Source organism: Rhipicephalus sanguineus, chromosome 2, assembly GCF_013339695.2.
Source record: "Rhipicephalus sanguineus isolate Rsan-2018 chromosome 2, BIME_Rsan_1.4, whole genome shotgun sequence".
NCBI lineage: Eukaryota > Metazoa > Arthropoda > Arachnida > Ixodida > Ixodidae > Rhipicephalus > Rhipicephalus sanguineus.
Window position 1 is genome coordinate 76,198,134 of NC_051177.1, and position 17,589 is coordinate 76,215,722.

Sequence of the window (17,589 nt, forward strand, 5' to 3'; positions counted from 1 at the left end):
GTCCGGGTGAGTAAAGTTTTTGTGAGTATGAGTCCGAGTGAGTTCTGTTGGGAAAAATGTTGGTGAGCCTGAGTCCGAGTGAGTCCGGTTGAGGAAAATTTTGGTGAGTCTGAGTCCGAGTGAGCCCTAAGGGCAAAATATATTTTTTGAGTGAGTCTGAGTGAGCTCCATATTTTTTGCCCACCTATGGTCCTATATACTCAACTTCAGCATTACTATCAGCCTTATGTCGGCTCACGTTTATACTCACGTATAGTCCCACATATTTCAACGCGCTACCGTTCATACGTCAGCTCAATATTTATTGATCAGAGGGCTGAGTTGAGAAGGGGGAGGGGGAGGAGGTGCCTTGACCTCCCCCCCGTAAACTTTTTCGTGGGAACGTACTGATAAAAATATCTCGCGTGAGTCATCTCTTTCAATAAGAAGGTCCTTATTGAACTGCAAACTCAGACAACTCGTATTTGAAGGTGTGCAATGAAAAGGTGCTAAGTAGCGCACCGATTATGCGAGATATTGGCGTTAAAGAGCATTGACATTATGGTAGAAAAGGGCTAATTATAGGCTAACGGACTCATGAGTCGACTCACTCAGACTCACTCAGACTTAGATCGAGCCGTGAGTATGAGTCTGAGTGAGTTCGAGCGAATTATATTTTGGTGAGTCTGAATCAGAGTGAGTCCGGTTGAGAAAAATTGTAGTGAGTCTGAGTCCGAGTGAGTCCGGATAAGGAAAAGTTTGGTGAGTCTGAGTCCAAGTGAGCTCTAAGGGTAATATATGTTTCGTGAGTGAGTCTGAGTGAGCTCCACATTTTTTGCCGACCTATGGACACACAACGAAGTGACATACCAGGCGAATGACAATGTGCCCGTTACTAAAGGCTCCCCGTGGAGTAGATCGCACTTTTTTTTATATAGTACATCGTATACAAGTACGCACTTAGGTTAACTCACGCAGTTTCAACCATTGAACGTTCGTAAGGGAAATTTTTAACCTTGATGTGTTCTTGAATAGTAAGTGCACGTATGTTTTCGTGTGAGAGCTATATAGTGACAAAAGAGTGTTTAGATATTTCTTTTTTCGCATTCCATCAATAGTATAACACGTCCCATTCGTATATGGATTTCCTGAGAGCTCTGCGTGCGCGCTGAAATCGATCTGTGACTACGCATTAATAATGCGGGCTGCGCTAGCTATAAGTTCACGAGTAACTTGCGTTAGAGCTATACGTAGCAGCTCACAGGAGCTAAATGGGCTGCATCTTGTATACATCTACGATTTTCCCGATCCATTCTCTTGACCATGTCGGCGACTACCACATAGACAACGTTGCGTTTCACAAAGTGTATTATATACAGTTCAATCACAAATCTTCCACATCACGGAGCTTTTGTCTGTTTCTGCCTTGCGCAGGATTCGGCGTAGTTCATTAAAAAAAATGTCACGGCTTTTCCCGACAGGCGAAGCATTTGACAGCGATAGCCATGTTAGGTATACAAAGTAAGGTTCGTAGTTTTATGGGGCGTATATGCGGTAAGCCAACATTCGCTGAGTATAATTAAATTAACAAGCACGGTATATCGCGCCCCTGACAAACGTGAAGGGATATCAATATGACTGCGAGGACTATATATCTGTCACCGCGCTGCACAGCCATCCCACATTGAGCAGGCGCGTCGTGTTTCTTCTATAGCTTCAATAACGCCAATCCGAAACTTTTGAGATAACGCGACCTCGCGAGACGCTTGGGAGAAGACAAAGCATGCGAAACGACCAAGAGACCACCATTCGCTCAGCTCTTTTTTTTTTTTTTCACCCGCCGACGTCATAGTCGCCTTGTTTTGCATGCTCGACGTGTTCTACAGAATGTTTACTACTCTTCTTTCGTTCCTGTGGCGCGTTTCATTTTTTTTTTCGCTCCCTGTTCCTTTTCCTTGTGCCGTAAATACTTCGCGTCCGTAATTTGCTATTTTGGTTCGGCCGCGCACATCACGCGCTCAGGCGCCGAGCTGTTGACTGTATAGTGACAGCGAATGACAGCGTCCGTGCATAACGCGCAATACACATATTTTTTTTTTTTTGTTAACCCGTATGCGCCGTGAAGGGGAATGCGTGGCGAGCGCGAACAGACCCGAATAATGCTGAGGCTCGCGCAGGCGCAGGAGTACGGGTAGTGCTTATAGAGGATGTATATAGGGGTAACGCATGCGTGCTCATCAACAGGCGCGTCGCGTTGCCCCATATACGTAAACCAACTCGAGCACATCGCTATTCTTATTCAGTAACTCGAAGGCGTATAGTTCTGAGGAAATCCACGAAGTGGAGGTGTTTACTCGAAAATAGCACCAGGAACCCGTATGAGGCTTCATTTGTAGCTTCGTGCTGCGTTATCAGGTGGATGACTTTTCTTTTTTTTTTTTTTTCATTCATGAAAGGCATGTGAGCCATAGTGGCATAAGTTGGGTCTATCAGCATCGCGCTAGATGTTATTTGGCCCGAGTTTCGTACCAATTTCGAAAGTCGTCTTGAAATTCCTGGCTTGTTATACGCACCACCCTGACGTTATATTATGGGGAAGTATATAAGGGCGCGAGGAGGTGGGGGGGGGGGGGACTTTCGAAGTTCCTCTTAAAATTCCTGGCTTGTTTTGTAAGTACCACCCTGACGTGATGTTTTGTGGTAGTGTATAAGGACGAGATGAGGGGGGGGGGGTGTGGAAAGGAGGAGAGATTAGTTTGTATTCAGAAGGGTTACTGATCGGGCCAGTTGATCTTTCATAAATGCAGCACGTACGTATTAGCGCCACACATACGTATAAGGAAAAAAAAAAAAAAACACGACGCACCACTAAGAAACAGGTAGGCCCTCTTTCGTGTGTGGCGTGGTTTTTTCTCTTATATGTGTCGCGCTGATACATGCTGCAGTTATTTGTTAGATTTATACTGGCGGCGTCACATGTTGACGACAATAATGAAACTCGGAAAGGGTAACGACCGCTCCATTCGCCAGTACGCTGCGCTCTCGCATCCTTGTTAGCTCACAAAGTAAAGCGACATGTCTAGGAAAGGCTTTAGACCCCGGTTCGAATCCCAGAGTAGGAAGAAATCTTTTTCGTCGATTGGAAAGCTTTCTTTTTCGGAAATACCAATGGGTTTCCTTTGTAGCTTTGTGCTACAAACGTGTACATGACAATCTTTTCTTTAGATAAAAAAAAAGAAAAAAAAAGAGCGGCTGCGTCGTTCTTTTTCTGTTTTAACGGGCCATCACACCTTTATTTCGCTCGGGCAGGGATTGGGAGGGAACCTGCTTGCAATAACGAGCAAACATTTTGCTCCTTGTGTGTTACTGAATACTTAGTTGAAGTTAAGGTTCCAGCGAAGCAGTCTCAGTTCTCGCGTTTTTCGTGCTGGGACCATGATCGGAATTATGATGAGACAGACCGTACTGTGGGCGAGAGTTTTTCCATTTTGCTCCAGCTGAAATGAGGGCGCCGTTGCTGCAGTATGAACTGGCAATCTCGAACTCAGCAGTGCGACTCCATGGCCTGCATGTTTAAGCTATCGCGTCGGTTCAGCTATAAGTGTGTGCTTCGAGGCAGATGGCTGTGTTGTACTCCGCGGAATATTCTACTCACCCCCCCCCCCTTTTTTTTTTTTGCAATCCATGCGCTCACGCTGCTTAGAGCTTTGACTTGAAAACGATCCTGCCCCTAATGCCTCCTTCGGAAGAGCAATACACAACTCAATATGTCGGTCACGTGATGTGCTTTGACGTTATTGCGCAAAGGATCAAAACTTAGGCTTAGACCGTGTGTCCACGATTTGTCACCCGTTCGACTTCGGCGCCGAGTCGCGTCGACGGGGTATGGCAGACGGTTGGTCGCTCCGTACTCTAGCGAATACAGTGAATATGTCAGAGTAATCAGTACAAGAAAACGTACCTACAAAATATTTATAGGCTGACAGTGATACGCAAGAGAATATAATAAATTAAGGACCACAAAAGCAGAAAAAACCTAGCACACGTGCACTTTTACAGGCTTCGGCTCTCTCGCCAGAGGCTTAACCGTAGTGACTGACCACCGTCACCCGACCAAAGTTCACTCGTCTGCCTCGACGGTTCCGCTTTCTGCAGGACCTCGTGGCGCCCCTTAATTGGCGAGTCGTCGACTCGAACAATGCCGCACCTCGACAGGCCGCTTAATACACGGGCGGGGAAAAGCCGCAATAAAGGGTCCCGCCGGCTCTGTCGTCTAACAACAACCGCAAAAAAAAGAAAAAAAGAAAAAGAAAGCGAGGCATTATGCTCGTTTGTTATTTATTGGACCTTTGCTCGTATGCCCGCGCCCTTCTGCATTTTTCGCAATTTGTTTTGCTGTCTCCGTCGATTCACCGCTTCGTGCATGTGAGGACAACGTGCTTGCCGGTTATTTTGAGCGAATCAATAGCTCAGTCTAATTTTTTTTTCTTTTTTGCGAAGGACCTGGCTCAAATACAACGTCGCCAGATCGTATTTGCCTGCTGTGAACAAACAAACGTGGAGTCTGGCATGGTTCAATCGTGTTTGCACACAAATTGACAGCCATTTAGCCAGCGCAATTTCTTCCTGCTGTAACGTGTTGCTGACACGGTAACACACACACGCGCACACACACACACACACACACACACACACACACACACACACACACACACACACACACACACACACACACACACGCACACGCACACGCACACACGCACACACACACACGCGCGCACACACACACACACACACACACACACACACACACACACACACACACGCCCACACACGCACACGCACACGCACACACACACACACACACACACACACACACACACACACACACACACACACACACACACACACACACACACACACACACGCGCGCGCGCGCGCGCGCGCGGCGATAAGAGTGGATGACAGCCTGTCGTCACCTCAGACATAGCGAAGGCGGCGGACCAGAGGCAATCGCTTTGCCGATTAGGCTCATTGTATTTTGGAGAAATGCATTCTTCTTCTTCTTCTTCTTCTTCTTCTTCTTCTTCTTCTTCTTATTATTATTATTATTATTATTATTATTATTATTATTATTATTATTATTATTATTATTATTATTATTCTGCTGTCATATACTTTACTGTGCACCTTCGTGAATCGAAGGACGGGCGGGATTTCACAATATAACTTCAATAAGAATAATTAGTCCACGCATAAAATTAAAAAGAAACATACAAATCATGAAAGTCCTTGGATGATCCTTCCTACATGTAGCGTTACACGTAATTGCTAAAGCCTCGCCGTTTGGTGAGACCTAGGCGTGGTTTCACTGCGACTCGGGAGGTGGCACGGCAAGCAGGACAGTGTTAAAGTTAGCGTACGTGGCTCCTAAAGGAGCCGTATGCACTATAAATTTAACACCGTCCTGCTTGCCGTAGTTACAGTAACTGGTGTCGCACGGAGGGACGTCCTCCCCGGGTGTGTTCTGCGCGAGCGGTGGAAGCATGTGACGGTGGCGCGCGAGACGGGTGCTCATGAACGCTGCTTATATAGGGTAGAATGCGGGTAACTCCACCGGGGCATATCGCGAAATGCGTTCTTCTTGCGTTGCACGTATGGTTAATTGCGGTCGCGCGTGTCTGACTCGATGTGTACACCTCTCTTCGCAGCCGGATGCCGAGTCCTCTGGAGTTCTACAGCTACGTGCTGCACTACCACACGCTCATGTGCGGACCGCTGGTGTTCTTCAACGACTACGTGGACTTCATCCGGGGAAGGCAGTTCTTGAGGCACAGCGTCCGCACAGGGGTACGTATACATATACACATATATGCACACACAGGCTGCATGGTATAGGGGCGCAGCCAGAGATTCTTTTTGGGTGGGGAATGGGGTTTCCTCACATTTATGTATGTTGTTTGCATGTATGCGTATATATGTACACACGCAAAATTTTAAAAAGCTAAAAGGGTTTGACCCCTCCGGCTACGCCAATGCTGCGCGGGGTACGAGTGAAAATCGGCGCGTGGTAGGAAAGAGAAACACATCGTAGTTGCAAGACCTCTTAAACGAAATTTTAAGCTGTTAATAACCGATAATCTGGCGCGATCATACCTTCTGCGAGTTCAACTTTCGTAGTGTTTTTTTTGTATGGCTGCCTGCAGCTTGGTGGACGGTTGAAAAAAAAAAAAAAAACACGGTAATAAAAGTTGCAGCTAGGCAACTTAATCATTGGCTTGATATGGATTGAAGACAGTGTTCGTGTCACAAGAGCGAATAGTCACATTATTCAACGTTGGCCAGCGCTAGCCAATATTGGCCGGCTTTAGCCGTCATTTAGCCAACGCCATGGCCTACATTAGCCAACGCTAACGGGTGCTGGTACTATGCGAGTAAATGCAGTAGTTGAAGTCACGTGACTTGCCCAGGCAGCACACGACGTCGGGCCGATATTGGTTTTACGGCGGCTGTGCGCGGCCCCACCTCGGGCCAGCATTGCCAGCCTGGCGCCGATATCGGCGGAGCCGTTGACTATTGCCGGCAAAATTGGGCCGATCTTGCCGCCTTTCAGCCGATGTTGGTCTTTCACCGGCAACATTGGGCCGTGTTATCCGGCCTTCTGCCGTCATCCCGCCGATATCGGCTTAGCCGATTTCTTTCACCGGCAACACTGGGCCGAGTTTGCCGCCGTTCTGCTGTTCTTCCGCCGATATCGGCTTAGCCGATGGCTTTCACCGGCAACATTGGGCCTAGTTAGCCGCCGTTCTGCCGTACTTTCGCCGACATCGGCCGAGCCGATGGTTTTCACCGGCAACATTGGTCCGAGCATGCCGTCATTCTGCCGTGCTTCAGCTGACATCGGCGGAGCCGATGGCTTATCGACGATGTTGGAACTTTCTTGTCTCCCTTCAGACAGTTATACATGCCCTGTTGAGAACGTCCTCCTGCGTCGCGGCGCTCCAAAACTCCTCGTCACCGACAGGGGTACGGCTTTTACGGCAGAGCTAACGCAAACCATCTGAAATATAGCCACACAAGTCATCGACGGACATCACCCGCAGGCGAATGGCCTCACCGAGCGGCTAAATGAAACCCTCGCCGACATTCTGGCAATGTACTGTACGTCGAACACATGACATGGGACGCCATAATATCTTCCGCACATAACCTGAAGTTAACACGGCAGTGTAAGAAACGGCGCACATATGACGCCGTTCAAACTAGTTCACGGACGCCCCCCACGACGCTGGACGCCGTGTTGCCGGCCGTCAGTGACGAGAATAACCTCGACGTTGCGCTCTACCTTAGCCCGCTGAAGAAGCCCGGCAGCTCGCCCGCCTAGGATACAATCGTAATGCAATAGAGCGTTAGGCGCTTGAATATTTGTAGCTTAAGCTGTAGAATACCGCTACATGGATTGCTGTACTAGCACAAATAGCAAGTTCAAATATTGTACCGTGCTAGCGCCGCACGTACGACTCGGTGCGCGAAGTATCGCCGACTGAATAGCTTGCATTCTCTTATGAGTTTCTGCTATGACAATGACTAACAACTATCACTAGCACAGTCACTTTCCTACCAAAAAAAGGTGGTCTTTAGAAGAAAACTGACTGAAATTAGATGGCCACTTCGTTGACCAGTTGTTCAACGCTGTCAAAAATGTTGAAACGTTATAGCACATACTATAACTTCATGCGCCAAATTCGAAGTACTTCTGTTTCGTAAATGTTTTTGCCACTGGTCGGCCGACTTCACTAATGTATCCAGCATCAAATTCACCCAAACATTCCCGCACGAATGCTTTTAGCGGAAGAAGTTTTATGTGAATACTAATTCTGTGCATAAATCGAGCCTGTCATCATATTTATAGCGCTATATCCTTTCAGCCGCTGAATGTGTGGCGCCAGCGCTCATATACTACACGGACAGTTTCCGATCTCTGTGTTTACCATATTACTCACGCGCGTGTTTGGGTGAAGCGTAACAAGCGCATTTGCTTCAGGGATGTCACATAATTTATGAAAATAGTAAAAAGCTCAGCAAGGCGTGTTGCTGAGCTAGTTGGTTCATTACTTGAGAAAAATAGGTATGGTGCAAGAAATACCGGGCGAAGTGAAGACACGTTTGGTCGTTTGAATGTTTCTAAATCAACTAGCCGGCTGACCATCTTTAACGAACTGACAAACACGTGTTTTGCCAGGTGTTTGTCAGTTCGTATTTGCACTTCGTTGCCGTCCATTTTGTGACATACATATCTTTTCCAACTAAAAATCTCGCTCAACGATTGCTTCCCACGTGCTTTCAGAAACAGTCGCATAAAATTATTATTATGGCACGTGAAATACGAGGAAAAATGCGGCTACAACGTGGTGTACGCAAAGTTTTCATGTAGCGACATGTGGCAACAAGTGATGCATTGAAAATCGACGAACGCCTTTCTCAACGGCATGCCCATAGACATGTTGGGGGGATCGCACCCATTATGGTAGGCTGAGCCGTGCTTTCAAGAAGGGAGAATTCGCATTTTTTTTTTGTCTTCTTCAACCTCTACACCCCCTCCCTCCCTTCCCCTCGTTCAGCGCCATTGTCGCGAAACTCGCTTGACCAGGCAGGGTAGGGTAGCCGTCCAGACGGAGGGACAATCATAGCTGCGGGAGCAGGTTTTTTTCACTCCGACCAGCAGAATTCTTCAAGAAGTGCGGTGTGTGGACATGTTGGTGGGAAAGTCAAAATCGTGCACGAGACGGATACGCGGCAGGATTCCGGCATTGTTTTCGGCAGAGATCACCGCAGCGAGAAACCAGTGGCCCCCTGCTTCCATGTTGAACCAGTACTGTTACGTGTCATCAGATTTTTGTTCTTTTCTTATCGCGTATTCTCTATTGACCATCGTGTTTTGTGTATTCTGATATGGTGCGCTTGCATTTTTTATTCGCCCGTGTTTTTAGCGATCCAACGGGCACACGTGAGTGGTTTTTATGCACGATTCCATTCTGTTACAATCTTACCTTTAGATTAGAAATGCGTGCGTGTCTATCTCGTTTAGATGTAGAATTCATGGGATCTTGTGGTACCGCTCGCAATGTTTCTCGCGTCCCGCGCAGCAGTTTATCCATCTTTTTGGCCCTTAAGATATCACTGAAAAATTGCAATTCCCGCTTAAAGGATAACGCTAATTTAATTGCCAGTCATGTGTTGCGAATGCCTACCGTTCCTTGGTGAAGCTCGTAGTTAGCTCACGCGTATACACAATCTTCTATTCTAGTTGCCACTCTTAATCTCGCTTTTTCGGCAAGCCGCCTAACATTATTTTTCTTTTCTTCGGGTCCGTCTTGAATCCTACTTTAATGCTGCGTTCGTTTACACCTTTAGAATTTTTTTCGTGATTCGGCACCGTCGTTACTGAAAAGCGCGATAACGTCCACAAAACGCAAGTAGCTAAGATATTCTTCGCTAATCCTTATTCCTATTTTTGCCCGTCCTAGTTCTTTCAATATTTATAGTGAATGTGCCGCGCATAACGTTGAAGAGATTGTAACTCTTCGCGTAGGCGTGCGCACAGGGGGGCGGCCGGCCCCCGTAGTCACCTAAGAAGAGGTGGGCGCAAGGTCTGCCAAACACATTGACTTAATAGCGAGGAGGGGGCCACCGCGATGAACCTTCCCCCCCCCCTCACCCCCTCTGAAGGGGAACCACGCTCACGCCTATGATTTTGCGCCTGATCCCATTCTCGATTAGGATTGTCCTGCTTTTTTTGAGGAATACGGTGGCTGTGGGGTTGTTTTAGATGTTGGCTACGGTATCTATAGATGTTTAGATATTCCTTTATGGCATAATTATTCCGGAACTGCTGGCGTGTGTTCATATCTCTGAATAAATTTCTGTTTATCACCTTGCAAATGTGTTGCTCCTTAATTTCTCAGACGCATGCGTAGTTGGTGCAGCAGGCCTTTCATCAATTTAGTTGTGTTAGAGACAATATTGACTTTCGTTCTCGGCCTTGCACGGTTCGACAGAATTGTGGGTCTTAATCGCACACTAAGACATCAGTGGAGCAGTCGTTCTAATTAGGAAGCATTTTTCGAATATGGCACCAATGGTAGTCGATGAATGCCGTTGGGCCGCGAATATCTATTTTAGCGCTGCTGACTTACAGTACAGTAACCACAGTAATACCGAGCTGCCGTGGTCGGCACGCAGCCATTTTACTTTATAACACATGTATCAGCCTGCCTGATCAAGTTACTTTACGCATCGAGCAACTACCGCCGGTGTCTCCATATAAACGTGCCGACCACGACGGTACAGTACTACCGTACTTAACGCACGATAAGCCACCACTGCTAAAACATAATAACGGGTGCAAACGGTCACGCCGGCGGCTACCCGACGTCGGCGGGGCCGACACCGCGCCAGCATCGGCTAGCATACATAGGCCCAATGACGGCTTGCCATCATCGGCTGAATAACGGCAGGCCCGTCTCGGACCGACGCTGGCTAGCCCACGTCGGCCCGAAGCCAGCAAGCCCGCATCGGCCCATAGGCGGCTAGCCGACGTCGGGCCGATGCGGGTGAAAGTAGCGCGAGCGTGATTTGCCGACGTGGGGCCAATATTGCTGCCGTCATTTGCCGACGTTGGGCCGAGATCGGTCCAATGGCGGCGTGCTGCCTGGGTGGTCGCGCTCAATTGGTCTGCACTGCCTTCGGGATCGGCCCACATATTTTCGCTCAGAAGTCATCGTGACCTGTTGTAGAATATGTGTGGAAGACAGTGATGCAGAACTATCGGTAAATTGACTATCGATAGTATCGATAGTTTTTTTGAAACTATCGATAGTCTAAACAAACTATCGATAGTGCCACTATCGACAAACTATCGATAGTGCAATCGGTAGTTCCATCGTTAATATTACTAGCGATATTACTGCCACGCGTGTTTGTTGCTTTGTTTTGACGTATTCGGATTCAATCACGCACAAAGACTGTTAGCAACGTTTTACGCAGACCGTGCCGTAATATCTGAGAAGCTTCACAATTGTTTGAGATCATTCTGTTAAGATTACGCACCGGACGCGAATAGTCAAGTTTATTCGAGAGCTTACGCGAGCACCAGCGATAACACTGGAAGGTTTGATGACAGATGTATAAAGGACGACGCGTTCCACCGATGATCAGATTACTCAACGGCTGACGACTGCTCCCGCCGCTATCGGTGCGCAGCACGTATCGCTTGTATTTTGAGTTTTGATTTTCTGGGCACAAGTTCGCCCAAATAAAGAGCTTCGTATTTCCCAGTCTTGCTGCAGCATTCTTCACCGTCACAACCACGTGACAATACTATAGATAGTGGTGTGAATAATGATGCGGTTGCTGGCCGGCCATATTGCCAAAATATTTGCGATAGCCTACTACCAGCTTCGCTTAATTTGTGAGTAATTTTTGGCAGAGAAAAAATAATTATTTCCGCCGTGAAAATGGCGGAATATATTCATTGATAAACTCGTATCCAAAAGCAACCAGTTACACCTTACAATTAACTTCTTGATATTTTTTTATTTTAAAATCATCAAATGCAATATCAATTTGAAGCCGCACAGTCCCACCACATGTAAAGGCTTCCTTTCCGCTGCAGCTGAACAGTTTGACTTTATGATCATGTGTCAGCAAAGCACTCTGGTGAAGAACACAATCATGTCAACTTTCTTGCCCTTCTGCCTGCTCCTACGGCTCCACTATGTACCACGCGCGCGGGGAACGAAGTGAACGAAGTTTATTCTGCAGTGAGTCCGTGCTCTTGATATTATACTATCGATAGTACCATCGAATTTTTATTGCGATAGCAATTATATGGACAGTCTCGGCTGGAAAATGTCCGTCCCCGTCGCCGTCATTCACCGTATATGTATAAGTATGTATATATATAGAAAGGCCACAAAGAAAAATAATTAAGAAATTCTTTCCGACGCGCGGTATCGAACGGGCGACTTCTCGCTTTGCAGCCCGCGGCGCGTTAGACGTTAGGCCACGACAGCACCGTCTCTCAGCCTGCTAACGGCGAACTATTTATATATACCATGTAATTCAACATGCTTTCTTAGTGGCCACATAGATGGCGCGACGTGCGCGCGTGTTGCGCGTTTTAAAGATCGTCGCCCCGCCCCTGCGAACGCCGTTGCTGTTCGCTCTACAGGGCGTCGTCGCTTTCGTGCGCTTATCTCAAGGAAAGAAGGGGCGGCCGGTGAGGTGCTTCGCTTCGCTCGCTGCAGCGGCCGCGTTTGCGAAAGGAGCGCGCTGTTCGAACAGAAATAAGTAAAAACTGTGACAATTAGTTCGCGCTCGTCTTGTGTGTACCTGTTCGTTTGTTTCGTGCGTCCTGCTTTATGTTTGAGCAGTGCGCTTCAAGTGTCGAGCTGTGACGCATTAGTTCGCGCTCGTCCTGTGTGCGTTCTTTTCGTGCGTCCTTTGGGCTCGACCGACGAGCTGGCAATTTCGAGCTGCTTTCCGTTCTTCGCGTTACATTACAATTTATTGCTATCGCAATCATTGCTTCGCCGTTGCGGCGAAACTGTGACTTTTTATTTACTATCGATAGCGCTATCGATAGTATTTTTCACTATCGATAGTTCGATAGTGACTCGGCTATCGATAGTATCGATAGTACCATCGATAGTTCTGCATCACTAGTGGAAGAAGCGAAGGATAGCACTGACCAAGGGGCACTTGTTCGTAGAGTCAGCGCGTAGTGTATGCATAACGAAAATTTAAACTCAATATACACGTTGGAGCAGTGGGAGGCGCGGCTGACCAACTCTGACCTGGCCGACCACAGGGTTGCCGTTGGTGGCTACTTTGCGCCAAAACTGGCTACTTTACGACACAGTCTGGCGACAAAAATTTCAGGTTGGCGCCATGGCTACTTTCTGGCTACTTTGAACCTCTATTTTAGCGCATTCAGTAGCCACTTTTTTCTCATTATCTGCAGATAAAATACCGAGCAAGCCTGACGACTACCCTTTGTTTCCAAGCTTTTCTGACGCGTCGGCCAGTGTATGCGCGTGTCCTAGCCCCGCCATGAGCCTGGTGCTCATCGAGGCACATGACGCAACGCGCAGTGCGCCTGCCGAGACGGAATGATGAAGTTCTTGTTCGCCTATAGTCAGTGTCTGACACCCACTATGGAGGATTGGCCAAGAATTCGGTGGTCTTATGAATTTAAATAAAAATTAAGAAATTGGGGAAATATAACTTGCAATTTAAAGATGAAATTTAAGTACGCCGTTTGGCTAAGATCAAAACTGACGAAATTGCGCGCATGTTGGCATACGCGTGGCTAGCACGCTGTTCACTCTGTCCGCCATCGGTGCCGACGCTATACGAGCCAGTTTTGTAATGCTGGTGCACAGCCTGTGTTCTCGTGTGACTGACAAAAACAGAGATCCGATACAAAATGAAGCTGGACCGGTCATCTTCGAGCTGATATCACTTCTTGAAGCTGGTCGTGCTTGAAGTCGTTCCTACTGAATGGTTGGCTGGAATGTTCCAATCTTACTCTGTCTCTGGCAATTACTCTATCTATTCTATATAGACTGTATGCAGGTAATTGCTCATTTATTTGCAACTTGCTTATGGCTTGAAGACCAGGCAAGAGGAGAGAAAAAAAGCTGTGCTCGTATGTTATTTTATTGCTGACACAAAACGGTATTATTTATTGTTCAATAATAAAAGCTATTTTCATACTACCGCTTTTCTGCCATTTCGCTTCAAGTTTGGCGATAAGGTTAAAAGATGTGGCTACTTTGGCTACTTTTAGCTTGAATTCTGGCTCCTTTTCAAATCTACCCAACGGCAACCCTGGCCGACCAGCAAGCGTTGGAGGCTGAACGGGCGGCTAAGGCCAGCGGAGTCCTAGACAGGCTTCCCCCATAAGAATGTCTTCTATTACATTAAAGTTTTTCTGTTCTGTTGTTCTGTCTTTAGGGAGGCTGGCCTTGTACGTAAGCTACCGATGGATGAAATTTAACACTTGGGGAAATTCGTGTTACGAGGGTGTTTGAAATGACGAACGGTCAGCTGGATGTTATCGTTTAGATCAGCGCATTTTTGGATCGAATTAAAGCGTGTTTTTGCTTTGCACGTACGAAGGTTGTGTGCCATTTGAGCAGCTAACCACGCGATACGTCTACCCCGTGGACGATGTCCAGAACGAATACTCGTCGCTGTATACTGTCGACAAACGCCGCGCCGCTTCATGAGACAGCGCGGTTTGAGTGACAACTCAGCCTTTGTCTAATTACGGTAATTAGAGCTCGAGGAAAGCAGACACGCATAACTACGCGCGACAGAAACGCCTACTGTGCGCGTTTATGCGCGATTTATTTTTGTCAAGACTCTATGACAGTAATTACCGCGCTTAATTAACCGACCGACTCGCATACTCTTTCTGCGTATACACGTTGCAACCTCCACTTGCACATCCGACTGACTCAAAGCCCGTGGTGTCTTCTTTTATCGATTCAGCTGCGGGGACACCCCATGCCCGTTGTGGAGCCGTCACCAAATGTAAGTGGCATGCACTCTGATTTTGTTAAATACTGTGTCGGATGTGTCGCTATGTACGTTCTGTACGCATTATTATTTCAGGCACGTTGATTATTTACACGACTGGTCGTAGTGTTTCTTTTTAGCTGCATGCAATAGAGACAGCTATGAGTTAGTGTTTAGAAAGCTGGCGAATGTAGAGGCACCAGAGCGCACCTCGAATGTGCGCTAACCAGAAGCGCCAACGACGTTGCAGGGTTTTTGTCAATTGAAGCGCTGCTTGTGTGTATAGATATAGCGTTGGAAAACGGGCCATTCTTTGAAAGAGACGCATCACATTTAAAGGCCTCGGTACACTGGACTGTGGATAAAACAAAAAATTGTTCAGCTGTACGCCTAAATGCATATAGCCTTGTCTGTTGACATTTTTCAAAACAAATACGTCAATTGCCAGTCCCAACGCGAATCGTCAGGGCTCCGCGTTCATTTGCTGCGCGTGAACCTCAGCGAGTTGGTAGGCTAACGTTCTTTAAATGACCGTGCGAAGTAAACAACGGGCATGTCCGAATCCTCTGTTCGCCGTGTTTTATAGGTTACGTCGATGGGCAACGTCAAAAAAAAAAAAAAAAAAAAAGAAAGTGACGTCTAGTGCAATCGCTGTTTTGTTTGTCTATTTGTTCTTCTTTGCAAAGTAGGACACTATAGGTGATAAGCCAAAAAATAGCTCCCGCGTTCTACTACAGCTAGGTTCATCGAAACGACACAACTTTCTTGCATCTGGCGTTTCCTAAAAAGTAATCTTTAAGTCTCTCTTGAGCAGTGACAAATTGTAAGCGCCTTTTCCAACTAATACCGCCGGCGCGACAACGTAGGTTGCAGCTTAAAAGATATTATCCGCGATCAGTGCTCAACAGTAGGGGGGCGTATAACGGGCGCTGCGTGGCCGCGATGGAAATAAAACGCCGGGACCGCAATCCGCGCAGTTCCCGCTTGAGAGGGGGCGTTTAAATACAAAGGCACGCTGGGCGTAATAGCAATGACACTGATTTCGCGCGAGCCCGCTCTTCGTGCCATGGTTTGCTGCCGCGATGGACAGCGAAAGCTTGGCACGACGCAAAAAAGGGCTCAGAGCGGCTTATACGCCTCGTATAATTTCGATGGGGCTATATGGTCACGCCCGCGCAGTAAATACAGTTGTAGGTCGAACATTCTGCTGGAGAATTAAGCCGCCGCCATTTTGGGTTTCCGCTGCTACTTCAGTGTGCGGTTTATACGTCGCCAGTTCGGCACTATACGCGGAAGGACAGCGGGTGCTTTGAGCTCATACGCGGTGTGCACGCCGCACGGCACGATCACCAACAGCGTCGCTGTATGCTCAGAGAGAGAGAGAGAATATAAACGTTTATTGTGAGCAGGCGCACTGGGCGCACTGCGTGGCTCAGACTAACAAGAGAGAGAGAGAAAGATGAAGTGGGAATTGATCGAGGGCTTCGTCTTCGTTAGACATGAGCATATGAAAGCGACAGATAACGAAGGCAAGGAAGCCATAGGAAATGATATTGGTAGCCCTTGACTACGGTTATATTTGCGGGGTAAAATGAAATGGACCTTGCAAATGAGTCCTGCAGAATCCCGCAAGGTGGCGGTAGGGTTGTTTAAGGGATAATTGACAACCACTCGAGTCCTTGTCGTATTTGGTCCTTTTGAGTCCTTTTCTTGAGTCCTTGTTGTAAAAAAAAAATAATAAGGAAACAGCGTGAACAACGACGAAACAAGTACTTGCGCGCGCCCCCATGCACACACGCACATAGGAACGCGCGCTTACACGTACGCACACACGCACAAATTGTATTTCTATTACGCAAGTCGTACTCCTATTAAGCGCGTTGTCAAAATGTCAAAAGCCGCGTTACGCAGGTATACGTTTCCGTAGAGCTGCGTTGTCCATCAGAAGGGTCCTATAACTCAGTGACTCACACGTGTTTCTTTTTTTCTTTTTTTGTATGATTAAACCGATAAGGCTTTCAAGGCCTCCGCTGCAACCTCCTCACTGCTGTACCATATGGCTTATTAATACGTTAGGAACGTCATTTTGCCTTTGTAATGTAGTCGCTTCACAATGATCTGAGTTCCCGCAAAACGGTGCGGGTTGAAATGGCGTATCTTTTACATCCATGAGCAGTCTTACCGGGGATCCATCGGCATGTGGTCTGATGTCGGACTGATCGTAATGCTAAGGTCCACGTCACTCACGTTGAAGCTGTATGTAAAAAAATAAAATAATAAAAAGCTCCACTACAGACTGCTCACATCAGTGTCTGCAACAGAGCAAGCTAGACAACCTTTAGCCGCAAATATATAGTCGCAGTTGAAAATTGTCCTCAGATTTAAGTGTTTTTTTGCTTGTATTGAGCGGCAGTTCCTGTGCAGTACGCTTTATGAGAACATGCAATAATGCACGCTACTTACGCGATATCCACGCCTCGTAATCAGTTTGAGGAGATATAAAATGCACATCTTAACGAAAGATGGCGTCCGCAGGTGTCACACAGAAAGGAGCATAACTCGCGTTTGTGGAAGCAAGCGCAGGCGTCTTTAGATTGCTGATCTCTCAATAAACTACCACTACCAAGTGATATCCTCGTTAATAATTCTCATGAAACCCTTTTACTTTGTGGCTGACTGTACGGCTATTTAAGTAATGATCGCGAAGAAACGTTCATTATTGCATGTTCTCATAAAGTGCACGGCGCAGGAATTGCTGCTCAATAAATGAACAATCTTATGAACGAAAACCTTTCAAAAGCGTACGCTAGTTCGTTAATTCGTACAACAAACACAGCAAAGTTGTATGAGTGAGCTCTCACACTTTTTAGGAGTATTAGGGGTATGTTTCCCTGTTTAGGGGACTATTGTATTAGGGAGCAGATCCTAAATTTGTCACGCCAAGTGCCACTGGCGTTACAAGTGAAAAATTACGGAATAGATTTTTTTTAAGAAGTGCGCATGTAAGTTTGGTCTATTCAAATT

At 47.0% G+C, this 17,589-nt stretch overlaps 1 protein-coding gene across 1 annotated transcript in view; it reads left to right on the plus strand.

Moving 5' to 3' along the window:
* The window catches only part of LOC119383200 (lysophospholipid acyltransferase 6), a 56,731-nt gene that overhangs the window by 25,114 nt on the left and 14,028 nt on the right, over positions 1 to 17,589 (plus strand). The window contains exons 6-7 of the mRNA XM_037651237.2: positions 5,691 to 5,829; positions 14,539 to 14,580. Coding sequence (XP_037507165.1) covers positions 5,691 to 5,829; positions 14,539 to 14,580 — 181 coding nt within the window. The remainder of the gene's footprint in view (positions 1 to 5,690; positions 5,830 to 14,538; positions 14,581 to 17,589) is intronic.